Below are 14650 nucleotides of genomic sequence, written 5' to 3' on the forward strand. Positions count from 1 at the left end.
CTTCATGATTAATGCTTGTTTGTTGTTCTATAGTGATTATGGGTTTGAGCGTTCAGCACTGCAAAAATCTGAGCCAAACACGTGCTTTGCTGACTTTTGGTTCAACCCTGAAACTCCTCCTGAAGACTGTGTCTTAGGGCAAGCCTACAGAAGCAGCACAGGGTAAGTACTTGGGGTGTGTTCTGCTGTGGAAAGCAGCCCCATAGCTTCCTTCCTTTCTTCAGTTAATCCATTGCCTTTCTAAATGGATATTGAAAGGTTGCTGTTAGCCATTCCCAGTTTGGTTTAACAGACAAACCTTTTTCTCAGGGAACTCTGAGAGTTGTGGCTTTGGGAAGAGAATAGGGAAGATTTGAGAAGGAGAATCATGTGGTGATTAAAGTGATGAAAGGGGGAGCCGCAACCCTACAGAGGCAAATGGTGGACTACAATTTGAGGCCTTACATGATGGCAACAAGGAGAAGTAACTTTTTGGAGATGGAAGCCTGGCTTGGTCTGGAAAATGAAAGATGGAGAGATCACCCTGTGTGGAGATCAAATGACCTTTGGATTACAAATCTGAGCCAGGTGAAGGCTGGAGTTTCGGGGGCCTTTGGATTTGAAAGGAGTGTGAAACAAGATTTGGAATATCCTATAGGCCCTATTTTTAACTATGGAAGTTTGGTAGGAAGGAATATGATTACCGTTGGGTTGGAGCTTCCCCGAGATCTGGTTTTCAACACCAAAGACTATCAAAAAGACCAGCAGAGGGGACATGAAATAGACTTAAGAGCCTCAGATTTAAGATCTCCGGGTTGATGGTTTTCCGAGATTGATGGACTTTTGCTAAGGGCCGAAACCGGGGAGGGGATCTGGTGGAAGAAAATTGGGAATTTAAAGTGTATATAATATAATTTGTTTCTTGTTTTTTTTAATGAGAGATGGGAAAATCGTGGAATGGAATCTTATTTGACCCTAGGGGAAGCGTCTTAAGAATAAGTGCAGATATATAAGTTTTGATGAGAGTTAAGATTGGATAAAGTAAAAGTGGATGGTTATTTGGTGAAAGAAAGAATGGAAAATTATAGTATAATAAGATAAGATATAAGGATAAAAATAAGATGAAGGATTTGCTGAAATATTTATATGAATTAGAATATAAAGAGGGGAATTATAGTATGCTAAGATAAATTATTGGGATTAAAACAAAGTTGGAAGGATTTGCTGGAATATATAATTGAATTAGAATACAAAAATGGGAGGCGTGAGGAAGTCAAGGAAATAAGTGAATGTAAGTAACTGAGTTAAAGGTTTGACTTGTTTTTTATTTCTTTATTTCCTTTATTTCTCTTTTTTTCGGTTTTTTGATGATATGTACTGTTTTTTCGTTTTCCCCCCCTCAATTGTTCTCTTTTTATTCTTCTTTTTCTGTAACCTTTAAAATCTTAATAAAAATTTATTTTTTTAAAAAAAGAGAATAGGGGTCTCCTAAGACTCTCAGCACCCTTAACAAACTACAGTTCCCAGGATTCTTTGGGTGAAGCCATGACAGTTTGAAGGGGTATCTTATTGCTTTGAATGCATGTTGTGGATGTGGCTTTATGTGGAAGCCAGTCCCATTGACCTTGGTGGGACTAACATCCAAATAGAGCTATAGCCCAGTGCTTTGCCTGCAAAACGTCCCAGGTTCAATCCCTGGAATCTCCAGGGAGGGGTCAAAATGCCCCCTGTCTGAAACCCTGGAGAGCCACTTCTGGTTAGTCTGAACAAAACTGAGCTAGATGGACCAACAGTCCGGCTCAGTATAACAGAGCTTCCTGTGTTTCTGAATTGTGCTGTTGGTTACCTTGGTCTGGTTCTTTTTCTGTTTTCCTCCTGCCTCATCCATGGGGAGAGATCAGATCCCTCCAAGTTATGATGCATGCTGTGTTTGATGTACAGTCCCATTGTGCACTTAGATATGCTCTCTATTTCCATTTTTTCTACAGGTATCGCAAAGTTATATCTAATATATGTGAGGGTGGTGTGGATTTGCAGCAAAACGTATCTCAGCATCTGTGCCCTCTGACTGCTCCCAGAGGACTGCAGATAAGCATCAAAGGGGAAAGCCTTGCAGTTAAGCCCGGAGAAGATGTCACCTTCATTGTCAAACAAGAACAGGTAACTGTAATTTCCTGCCTCTGTAGATATTTGTCTCCCATCTGCTTAGTGAATGGATAGAAGCTGGGAAATGGTGTGAGGCCCTCATATTTGTTAACCACAGAAGAAAAGGCATATTTATTCAGGTGCTGACGGTTCCAATACCAGGACACTTAACACATTCTAAAACATTCCCCATAGTAGTACTTGCTAACTGGGGCAGTTCACTGGCACCCATTGCAGCCCCAGGCCACACACTCCCCACTCCTCCACTCAACTGAGCTACCAATCAAAGAGACCACACAGTTGAATGGGATCAAATCAGGCCACAACTTTATTGACTACAGATGAAGTGGTTTGGCATAGACATTGAGTAAGCATTTTAATTTCTGAGCTGCCTATGGGAAATGATATCAGGGTCAATCCGGCAGCAGGGATTCCTATGACTTACATCAAATGGGGGGATCCCTGCAGGGATCCCTGCCTCTAGGAGCACTGAGACCCAAGCCCACTGTCTGGGCAAATGAACAAAAGCAACTCCATCACAGATTCCTTTAATGGGATACCCTGTTTCTGAAGGGGAAAGCGGGGGTACAACCCCCCTCCAACCAAGACTAAGGTTACTCAATGCCTAAACTGCTGAAGTTGTGATGATTGCTACGAGGTAGGCAAAACCTCCAAGTCATAGCCAGTTCTCCTACCCAGCCATGAAAATACAACAGCTACCGCAGCCATAGGAAGGTCAATTCAATGAGTAAATGCAAAATTACTAGAGTGGGTGGTGGGCTGATCCAACGAAGAAGAGCTGGGTGTCGGGGGCAGGCGTGGGCTGCTTTAAATCCCCTGGGAGCCGACCTGAGGGAAGCCTGATTGTTCTCTCTAGCCCGCTCCTGGAGAGCCCAGCTCTGTGTGCCAGTCTGCCATTGGCCAATTTGGCAGGCTGACGCAGAGCAGGATTTCAAGCTAGGAGCACGAACCGAAGCTCACGCTTCAGCAGGGACCAGACCCTTCATTGTCAGTGTGGTGGAGGTGCTGGCCGTCCTGCAAAGCCACCGCACCCCTACCTAAAAGGGGGTAAGCGGACTTGCCCATGATCCTTGCAGCTGGGATCAACTTTCATTTGGAAGCAGGACATGTGTTTTAGTCTTTCAGGATAGAGTTTCCACTTGGGTGGGGGGTGGGAACCTTGGCCAATTCTTTCTGGGGAAAGATTCCTTTCAAACTCCTTGTCCTCCCAGATCCAGCCCTGCCAGTTAATGTGGAAGGAAGTTTGCTGCAGAGCTTTTCCTTGCTATTAATCCCCTCTGCTGTCTTCACATAACTTCTTCTTAACATGTTTTAGGAAGAAAATGGCTCTTTGTTAGGTTGTTTGGATTATCCAAATATCACTTCTTCCAGAAAGTACTCCCGGTTTATTTTTCTTCCCCCACGATGTTTTCCCCCTCAAGGCCATGCTGTTATGAACACTGCAGAGTCACTTCTCTTGAGATGAAGCAGTAGTGGCAAGCTACAGGCAGCCCTACTCTCTGTCCTCTCCTGATATCAAGGCTGGACAAGGGTTGCAAGACAACCCTAGCATTAATTAAAATGATGCAGCTGCCTCAGGTTGGGGAATGTTGGTGAGGGGGCAGGGAGGAGTAGCAGCAGCCCCCTATAGCTTGTTGTGGAGCTTGTAACAAAGCTTTACAGAGTGCGTAAACTTGGGAAAGGGAACCCACATATTCACCAGTTCTGATCCGGTTCCCCATGCAGGGGAAGAGCTGCTAAAACCACTCCAGTTCCAAGTGTAGGGTGCGGGACTGCAGTTGTGCTTCCTCATGATGCCTGCCCATTGCCATGTTGGTTGGGGCCAATGGGAGGTGGGATCCAACAACATCTGGAGTTCCACAGGGTTTCCCATCCCTGATCTAGAGCAATGCTGAATCACCCTCTGAAAAGAAACAGAAGGGGCTTCTTCCAAGGAACAAAAAGAAAAGAAATATTCCCTCCTCAGGCAGTATTCTTTGATGGATCATTCCTCATCAAGATCCAGTATTTTAGTGGAATCAACACACAGTGGGAATGGTGAATTTCCAGAGGAAGAGGAGGATTATGTATTTATTGATTGATGGTGTACATCAAAAAGGGGTTAAATCAATGTTTTGAGAGAGTGACTGGGCTTGTTTCCCCTGGTGTAATGGGAGAGAGGGCCTTCTTGCTTCTGAGATAATCTCTTTCTAGTGTTGTGCCCAGCTTATCAGAGACCTTATCTGGGCTGCTGCATAATATTTTGAGAGATCAGGAGCAGCTGAGCCACCCCCACCCCCCATGGGGGCTTTGTAGTTTGGAGGCTTTATTGGCTTAGATGTAGGTGTTTCAAAATATGACAGGTTGGTAGAGTTTGGAATAAGACTAGGATATATTGCCAGATATTCATTCTCACCATTGAAATTCATGTAACTCGGAATAAACTTTTCACTGTCCAGTTTTTTAGACCCTCAGGTTGGTTTGGGAACATTCCAAAGTGTCCTGAGCTGGGGACAACAATCAGAAAAATCTGAATCTGAGGGAGAGCCTTGGATGATTAATTTACTTCTGTTGTTCTGCATGACACTGTCCCAAACACTTGCATTTTGATCTGAGCATGGAGAGGAAGTTTGAGGGTTGGAAGACTTGATTCCCATTTTGAGGAGTGTCCTCATTGACATTTGAATCCAAGCCAAGCATGGATAAATTCATAGGAACTCCCACATTCTGAATGCTGAACAGGCATTATTCCAGGAAATATTCTCACACATTTCATCTGATTTATTTAAGAATCTTCCAAATGTCTATGTATTAAAAGAGATGAAAGCAATCCTCTTTTGCCCTATGAAAGAATTGGCAGTATTAATCCTCCTGATGACTAATTCTGTTTGTTTCCCAGTGTCAGTTTTTATGATGGAGCTGAATGCAAATGTGTGTGTGGCTATGTTTTGGTTTTACCTGTCTCTTATTTTTGCTGTTCTTGGCTTTTCATAGGGAGATATTTTAAACACCAAGTATCAGCTGAACCTTGGCGATGGCGTTAAGGCCATCTATGTGAATCTCACATTGACAGGTGAACCCATACAACACCGCTATGCAAACCCTGGGATTTACCGAGTCTCAGTGATAGCTGAGAATGCTGCAGGCCGAGACGAAGCAGTTGTGTTTATTCAGGTTCAGTGTAAGTCTTGACCTCTTTTTCTTAATTCTTCTCTAGTCTTTTGTCATCAACATCCTTAGTAGCAGTAGAAGTAGTCATAGCCATACTACTATTGCCATAGTTCAGTCTTGGCAACCTGTGAAATGAATTCTTTTGTCACTTCAGAAAGAAGCAGGGACTCAGCTAAATTTGACCAGCTAAGTGCTCTTTTTGTTTATGAACCCAAGGTGTGTTGGTGTGTCAGGGACTGCCAGAAGTCCATCGTATGCGATCTCTGACACATTTATTCAGTACGCTGGATCCCTGAAAGCTGTTCAGCACCCAAGCCCACCTGCTAGAAATCAATGGAAGCATACACAGGTGGCGCATGAGCTCTGCTTTGCACAAATCCCTGTGCTACAACATTAGGTAAAGGGGAAAGGGACCCCTGACCATTAGGTCATACCATTAGGTGCTACAACATTACTATTTGTCAATGTAGTACCTCTTGTGCAGTCTGTTTTGTGGTGATATGCAAAACAGATAGTGTGGAAAGTCTTTCAGTAACACAAGTCCATCAGATGCTCTTGCTATTGAATCTTCGAACCAGTCTCTGTTTTGTTGCCCTAGCATCAAACTAGTGTGGGAACAGAGATTGTCTGGTCAGTCACCATGACTTAAGCTTTTAAAAGAGGAGGTGGATAAGGAAGCTGGTGGTAGGCAGATGATGGAGAGATATCACACCCTCACCCACTTAGCAGAGCTGCACCAAAGCAGTATTCTTATACTTTCCCCCCCTTTGCTCTCTTTATTAACCATAAAAGCACCCCTGAAAGTTGGTCTATTTTTCATCCAAGTCTTGGACACAGAAGGATCTTTGCAAAAACCTCCTGAAAGCTGATTTTTCAGCCAGGGAACTGTGACGCTTCCTAGACTTGGCAGAAATTCAGATGTGCAATTCCTGAGGTTGTCTGGCAAAGATGGAGAAACTTTCCCCATCCCACTAATCTGAAGCTGAAGCAAAATTTCATTGTATACTCTCTGGTCCCACAGGGTGTTGAAAGTGACTCTGCCAATATTTTGGCTCAGTCTGGTTAGGGAGTTGCACTATAGCTTGGTCTGTCAATTTTGGGGGTTGCACAGCTCCTTTTCTCGAAGCAGAAGGCTAAGCTACTTCATAGAGTCTCCATTCTCTGAAGCCTTAAAGGCCTTTCAAAGTTGGTGTGTTCAGTGCTGCTTAAACATGGATATGAGGGGCTTTGGAAATCTACTTCCTGCTTGTAAGCATAATAAAATCCACTTCTCTTTTGCTTGATGAAAATTTCAATGTGTCACAAATATTTCTTGGGTCCCTTAACGCTATGAGTGGACATGCTGAACTTTCAAGCAAGAGCACCTCAAATTTAATTCTGTATGAGAGTTAATTCAGTGACCATTTTCTTATATATTCTAGCATGCAAGAGAAAGTGCTGCCGGAAAGTGATTAACCACTTGGCTTTGGCCATTTACCTCAACCTGTTGGCAATGTGGGATTTGCTTGAAATGCATTGCTTATGTCTCTCAGCGCTTCAGTATGATATTGCTGATGAATTGTTTAAAGATTTCAGAACCTGAAGTGCTTGATAAATTAATAGTTTCTTAATTAATGATAGGGACTTTTTTTAGCTCCACTGCAGGCATTACAGCTAGAAGTAGTTCCTGTTACTGGCAAAAATCAGAAGGTGAACCTGACAGCCATCATCTTTCCCAGAAACGCTAACTTTACACTGTTTTATTGGTGGATTGGAAACAACCTTCAGGTATCGACTAGTAATTAATTCTGACTTCTCCAATATTTAAAACAGGAGTTCCTAACCTGTGGCTCTCAAGATGTTGCTGGACCCCAACTCTCATTAGCCCCAGCCATCACTGCTAATAGGCAGATATAATGGGACTTGTAATCCAGCAACTTTTAGAGGTTTACCACCCTGTTTTAAAACTTTGCTTCTTATTCTTGTAGCACATATGAGAAACATCACAATCTTATGCGATACCATTCTGTTACACAAAAGTTTGTCTCCAGTATCCTTTGTACCTCCAGTACCTGAGCACTGCAACTCCTTTTTTTTCAAGAGTAATCACAATTATAAAGAACTTTTGGGTCTTTAGGATTTTAAACTATTATCATTTTCCAGAACTAAGGTTAGCATTAACCTTGGATAAGTGTCAACTAAGGAATTGGCTCTTCTGGATAGAATCTAGAAGGGACCTGCAACTAATTAGAAACACCAATTTCCCCCTTGATATCCATTCCTGAGAACAGAGCATTTTAGAACTAGTTACCTGAACAAATTCTCACCAGTTTCCTTAAGAAATGCCTCTATTGAGCTGCATTTCCAAGTGATCCCCTGCAGTCTTGGATGGTCACTACAATAAGGTCCCATATGCAGACAGACATCACTCGTGATCTGCCAGCCTGCCCCTTATGTAGAGACCCAAGAGATCATTTTCTGAAGCCTTTGTTCACACAAGCAAGCTAGCACACCCCAGCAGAAAATGTGATGTTTCTTTGGAGTGACAATAATAGTTTTGTAACACAGACAGTGGCCCTCTATACACGGGCTGAAAAAATCAGGGAAAGGGAGTTAGATAAAATTGCTATAAAATGTTGTGGAAATTCAGAGGTTTGATCTCAAATCAAATTGGATTTGAGTTTGTTGTGTCTGGTAACTTCTCTCTCTTAACATCATGGATGTTGGCTTATATTATGGATGTATGACCTATATTATTTTAGTAATACTATTGCTACAAGTTTGTCATGGCCTTTGGCTAGAACAATAAATTTAGGAACAAACAAAGTATAGCAGTACGGAAGAGTGATAATCCTTTTATAAAGAGTAAATAATATTTTTATTAGGAATTCAGTGTATGAGAGGGTAAGAGGTCATCTTAGATGCTCTGATAGAAATTGGCTTCCTTTCTTACTTTGGCCAACTTAACCTGTCCAGCTTCTTAAAACTATGCCCATTCTCAAGCAACCTGTTTGATGTGGGTGTTCAGTTTCCCGTGTACAAATCACAGAAGGGAGAATCGTTGTCACTTACGCACATACAGACAGACTTCATTTACATTAAGGTCACCTCCAGGAGTGGCGTGTCCCGTTTCTCCACTGAAGATGAACAGCAAGTGCTGCTTTGCTCTGCTTTCATGGCTCCTGCCATCACTGACCTGCAGCTGCCACGCAACCTGCCCCATCTACCACTCTTGAAGGGCTGACACCATCAATGCCAATTTTGGGCACGTCAATTTTGGGTGAAATCTCACCCAAAATCACTGTGATATTGTCCCAAATCAGCCCTGAAGCACCTTGGGGCAGCAGCCTCACCTGCCTCATGGCTGCACCCGCTCTGGTGACATCCACACCATCTTCTTGGCTTTGTCCAAAGAATCCTGGGAACTGTAGTTTTTTTAGGTTGCTGGAAAATGTAGCTCTGTGGAGGGTAAACCACGGTTATCAGGATTCATTGGAGAAAGCTGTGTGCTTTAAATATGTTTTAAATGTATGATGTTGATGCGACCTAGGTTTCAAAAGCTTATTTGCCTACTTTTCTTAAGTTGGCTAGTTTTTTAGTCCTTTCCCTCTATTCAACTGGGCAAGATTTTGAAACAACTGAAAGAATTTAGGTACCGTATTTACTCAAGTCTAATGCACCACCAAATTTAATGCACATCTCAATTTTCAGAACGTTGAAACCAAAAAAATTGTTTGCTGGTAAATGTAAATGTGCCATTGAATCTAATGCACACCTTAATTTTCGCAACGTGATTTGGCCAAAAAAGGAGCACATTAGATTTGAGTAAATATGGTAATTCAAACAGCAATCTCTTGGCAGATCCAAAACTGGAATTGGTTTTGGCCATGATGTCAGCTGTCTGCTTTTGCTTGCATCTTTGTACTGGTGTTACATTTGCTTGGGAGCTCTGGAAACCAGCCCTTTGTGCACTGTCATCCCCACCCCCCCAAAAAACCCACTGGAAACGGCTGAAATCAAAACGACTCATGAAGCCAAGTGGAGTTTGGGGTCCTGCCCAGATACAACATCATGCCAGACAGTGAGGAAAGGCTTTTTTGTCTAAGGAAACTGGTATTTTGTTAGTTTTTATGCTTTTTTTGCCAGCTCTAAAGTGTTCGTCTTCCTTCTTTATTCCGTTCAAATATACATTCTGATTTCCTTCATAATATAGTTAATATTTTTGCATTTTCCTTAAAATTTAGTGTCTCACATCTTTCATACTTCTACTCATGCTTGTTCTGGATAACATGCACCCGATGATACATAGATAATTTTGATGTGTATGTATGTATGTAAAAATAAAATAAAATAAAATAAAATAAAATAAAATAAAAGCAGCACCCGGAGGCTGCAATTTTGAGGAAAGTAGCAGCAGGGGACGAGGGTAAGCTGCTTTATTTACTTTTTTCTGCTCAGAACGGCCCCTCCCAAACTGCTTCCCCCTGCCATGTGCTCTAGATGCATGTCTGCAGAATAAACATGTTCAGAACTGGAAAAGTCACCATAGGAGGATATGGAGCCAGTTGAGAAAGGATTAAGCGCCTTTCCTCCTCTGCTGTCCTTCCACTCAAAATTGCAAGTTCCTGAAGCTCTTCTTTTTTTCAAAAACTGATGGGGTTTTGTTATGCACATTTGCATGCATCATCTAGCTTCCCATATGAATTTCTAAAAAAGAAGAAACAAGGATATGTAATGCATGCGCCTCTGAAAATAATTGTTGCCTGACCTTGGATCTTCTGCTGCTAATCCCTGATGCCTTGGAGCAGCCTGCTGCTACCCAGAGAATACCCAGGAGCGCTTTCCAGGGTTGAGCCTTGGCAGCAAATACAAGTTCCAGGGTAATGCCCTGGTGAATCCTCACACAAACAAAGCCCTGCTTAGACCAAATCAAACAGTTTGTTACCATATGAAATATTTATGCTTCCACAGTTGCAATGTTCTCAGCATTTTTCTTCACCCTTCATTTATTCCTCACCCTCTGCTCTAGGACTGAAAGAAAATGGCCCCTATTCCACCTGCCGTTTGCAGGTTTTTGTGAATTGGTGCTAGCAATGGCAGCCTTCTTTTTGGTTTTTTAAGACCTTTTTTGGTGCCCTTGCTCATAGGCATTGGAGCTGCTCTTGGCGGCTGCCACCTGTTGGCTTCTGTTTTTGTTTCATAATGTCCTGGAATGACGCTGCGTCCGAGACATTGCAGGGAACAAAAATGGCATCTGCCAGCTGGTAGTGATCAAGGGAAGCTCCTCTGCTGACAAATGTGGCGTGGACACACTTTTTTATAAAAGGGTTAAAAGTGGGGAGAAAGATTAGCACCATCGCTGCCGCCAATGGGAAGTTCCCTCAGATGTTTCAAATAATTTTGCTTCCCCTGAAAATTGTCCCCAGGTTTGTTCCCCCCTTCAATTTGAAGATGAAAGCTCTTAGTTGAACATTTGGGCTTTGCTTATTTTTCCCTCTTTCTTTCCCTCTTTCTTTCTTTCTTTTTAGCCACTTCTGTCACTGGAGAATTTTTTGGTAACCAGTTTTGCAGAGGTGGGGGAAGTCAGAGTTACAGTTCAGGCTTCCTGTGGGAACTCCATGCTTCAGGATTCCAAGATTGTCCGGGTTTTGGGTGAGACGCTTAACTTTCAAATATATATTTTAAACTATGCAAATTCTTTCACCTCCATCCTATTGTAGCTGAGACAGCTTGGGTTAAAGTTTGGGCTTTTCTGAATATTTACAAGTCTGTGGGTGCTTCAGCTGTGAACATGACAAATCCTGGCACGCAATCAGCTTTGGGGAATTAATTTTACTCTTCCAGTGATTGTCATGGTTTTGTTACTCATGTGTGTTCATGTACTATGTAGTTCTGCCCTTAGTTGCTTGTTTTCTGTTGTGGAAATTTTCAGATAAAGACTGTGGTTATAGAATATTTCTTTTGCATAATAGCTTTGTGCAGAGAAACTTTTGTGCAAATCCAGAATTGCTTTTTTATGTATACAAAATTTGTTTTTAAGTTCTCTCTTCCTGTTTCCAGATAATTTTCAAGTACTTCCTCTAAGGTTTTCTGAACACCTGGACTTATACAACCCAAACATACCTGCCTGGCGGGAAGATGTTGGCCGTGTTGTAACACAACAGATTGCAAAGGTGCTGTGATGGTTTGCAAATTTGTTTAGTGGAGATGGAACAGAGGGAATGTGGAGCCTTTGGATAAGCTTGTATATAGAGTTAGTGCAGCAGGATGACATAACTGGGTTTCGGTTTTACTTCTTGTTCCCTTTTTGTCTTTAAATGAAGTAGAAACATTTTTCAGGGAGAATGTGGTTTTACGTTATTTATTTATCAAGTTATCAAGGTTTTAAGAGTGATTGTAAATAAATGCTCTTGAATTGCTTTTGTAGATACCGTATTTACTCAAATCTAATGCTCACCATTTTTGGCCAAATTGCGGTACAAAAATTTGATTCAATGGCACATTTACAATCACCAGCAAATACTTTTTTTGGTTTCAAGGTTCTGAAATTTGAGGTGCGCATTAGATTTGAAATTATGGCACATAATTTAGGGCTCAGGCAACAAAGAAAGGAAGTGAAAACAACGCTTTGATATACTGTACATCAGCGAGGATCCATAACAAGCACAAATTGACTTCTCTTGAGAGGAATATGATTAACTCATTATTCGGGAGTAATTTTCTTAAAATACTTGTCACTGGCTTGAGAGGATTGCCTATCGTAAAAAGAATAGTGGAATACTTATGATACAAAAATGATTTTGATCTGTTATGTTTCACCTCCTATCAGTATTTCACTAAATTGTTTTGCTCAATTTCAGACACATTACCTACATCACTATAATTTTCAATATCACCACCTCACAAGAAAACGTTTCACATTCAGATTTTTATTTATTTATTGTTCAACGATGGAAGGAACCTCTAATAAACCAATAGAGGTTTGGGTTAATAACATCTGGAGCATTGCTCTATCAAAACGCCTCACATACCATCAGCGATTGGTATGTGATACATTTGACACGATCTGGTCTCCCTTTTTCTCTTTTATTGAAGAAGAACAGGATATTTTAATGTCATCATCATCATAGAGGGGATATATCGATTAAAAATGTCTAGCCAGATTGTTGGTTGGGTTCAAGCCAACATGACAGTGATGTGGGACTGAGGATTAGAATGATCATTCTATGATACTATGGCAATGGACAAAGCTGTATTGCAACTTTTGAATAAATGTTTTAATGTTTTTTTAAAAAAGAATATATACATATTCCACCGCCTCCAGTTTTGATGTAACTATGCAATGGGGTTTTGTTGGTTGTTCAGTTGGAAGTTGCCTTGAGCAAGATAAAATGACTAACTAACTAACTAAATAAATAGATCTCCCACCTTGCCCTGCAAGGTGCACACAGACACACATATTGCTTACCATGTTAGAAGATGGAACTGCAATCTTTTGCATACTTAGCTAGGAAAGAGACTCACTGAATATGATGGGACTTAACATAGTGTAAATGCATAAGATCAGACCATAGCTGTCAACTTTTCCCTTTTCTTGCGAGGAATCCTATTCAGAATAAGGGAATTTCCCTTTAAAAAAGGGGGAAATTGACAGCTATGGATCAGACTGCATAACCATCTGTTAAAATTGGGGAGGAAAAAAGGGAATCTTTGCCAACTTGAGTCCCATCAGGGGGAAAGGTGGGGTATAAATAATTAGATGATGATGATGATACAGAACGCAGCACTAAATCTGTCATTAGTGCAAGCAATAAGGCACTGGTGAAACTACAAGGCACTTGAACTTAATAAGTATTTTCCACTTTTTAAAACAAATTGCCTAAATCTTCCTATTATTATTTATTCTTTATTACATCCATTTGTTTGTTTGTTTGTTCTTCTCCAGTAGTTATTCCAAACCTTGACTAATTCATGTGAGGCAAGAAACAAATCAAATCAAATCACTTTAAAGGAGCTATAGTAGAGCAGTTTATTACAAAGGTAGCCATGCAGTCCAAGTCCATTTCTGAATGGTTTCTCTCCCCTCAGGAAACAGGTGTGCCTGAAGAAGGTCTTGTTACAGTAGTAAAACCTGGACTGCCCACAACTGCAGATTTGCATGTGCTTCTATCCATGAACCACAGCAAAAGCAAAATAAGTATGTCTAGCAATAAGGTAAGAAGACAGATGAATATTAATTTAGAGCACAATACAGACTGACTGTCTCACTCCTTATTAAACTAAGAGCACTGTGTAATTTTGCAACATGTCTAGCAAAGCAGAGAATCACTCTTTGAAGGGCCTAAAAGTATTTTAGGAGGGAACTGTCACATGTTTCCTCTAACAGCTGATGTGTCCATATGACTACATCTCTTCTATGTGACTGGAGCCCCCAGGACACAGGTCATGTATGCACACTCCTAATATCTGGGGATGTGCAGCACTGGTATAGGAAGCAACCATCCACTTAGGCTGCAATAGTAAGGTATGAATTGGCCCTAGATTCACATTCCAATTTTCTTATTTCTCTTGGGTGCTCATCAGTGGTTTTCTTGGGTGCTCATCAATGGTTCCTCTTCATCCTGGAGAAGAGTGACTAGTGGGGTGCCACAGGGTTCTGTCTTGGGCCCCGTCTTATTCAACATCTTTATCAACGACTTGGATGATGGACTCAAGGGCATCCTGATCAAATTTGCAGATGACACCAAACTGGGAGGGGTGGCTAACACCCCAGAGGACAGGATCACACTTCAAAATGACCTTGACAGATTAGAGAACTGGGCCAAAACAAACGATGAATTTTAACAGGGAGAAATGTAAAGTATTGCACTTGGGCAAAAAAAAATGAGAGGCACAAATACAAGATGGGGGACACCTGGCTTGAGAGCAGTACATGTGAAAAGGATCTAGGAGTCTTGGTTGACCACAAACTTGACATGAGCCAACAGTGTGACGCGGCAGCTAAAAAAGCCAATGCAATTCTGGGCTGCATCAATAGGAGTATAGCATCTAGATCAAGGGAAGTAATAGTGCCACTGTATTCTGCTCTGGTCAGACCTCACCTGGAGTACTGTGTCCAGTTCTGGGCACCACAGTTCAAGAAGGACACTGACAAACTGGAACGTGTCCAGAGGAGGGCAACCAAAATGGTCAAAGGCTGGAAACGATGCCTTATGAGGAATGGCTAAGGGAGCTGGGCATGTTTAGCCTGGAGAAGAGGAGGTTAAGGGGTGATATGATAGCCATGTTCAAATATATAAAAGGATGTCACATAGAGGAGGGAGAAAGGTTGTTTTCTGCTGCTCCAGAGAAGCGGACACGGAGCAATGGATCCAAA

At 41.6% G+C, this 14650-nt stretch overlaps 1 protein-coding gene across 2 annotated transcripts in view; it reads left to right on the forward strand.

Annotated features, from left to right (window-relative positions):
• SORCS2 (sortilin related VPS10 domain containing receptor 2) overlaps positions 1-14650 on the forward strand; it is a 135740-nt gene that overhangs the window by 104187 nt on the left and 16903 nt on the right. For both annotated transcript variants that reach the window (XM_081872638.1, XM_081872637.1), the window contains 7 exons: positions 34-162; positions 1968-2139; positions 5119-5305; positions 6929-7062; positions 10803-10926; positions 11335-11447; positions 13363-13488. In XM_081872638.1, the coding sequence (XP_081728764.1) occupies positions 34-162; positions 1968-2139; positions 5119-5305; positions 6929-7062; positions 10803-10926; positions 11335-11447; positions 13363-13488 (985 nt within the window). The remainder of the gene's footprint in view (positions 1-33; positions 163-1967; positions 2140-5118; positions 5306-6928; positions 7063-10802; positions 10927-11334; positions 11448-13362; positions 13489-14650) is intronic.

The sequence above is a fragment of the Podarcis erhardii genome, assembly GCF_964252035.2.
Source record: "Podarcis erhardii genome assembly, chromosome: 8".
In the NCBI taxonomy this organism is placed as follows: Eukaryota; Metazoa; Chordata; class Lepidosauria; order Squamata; family Lacertidae; genus Podarcis; species Podarcis erhardii.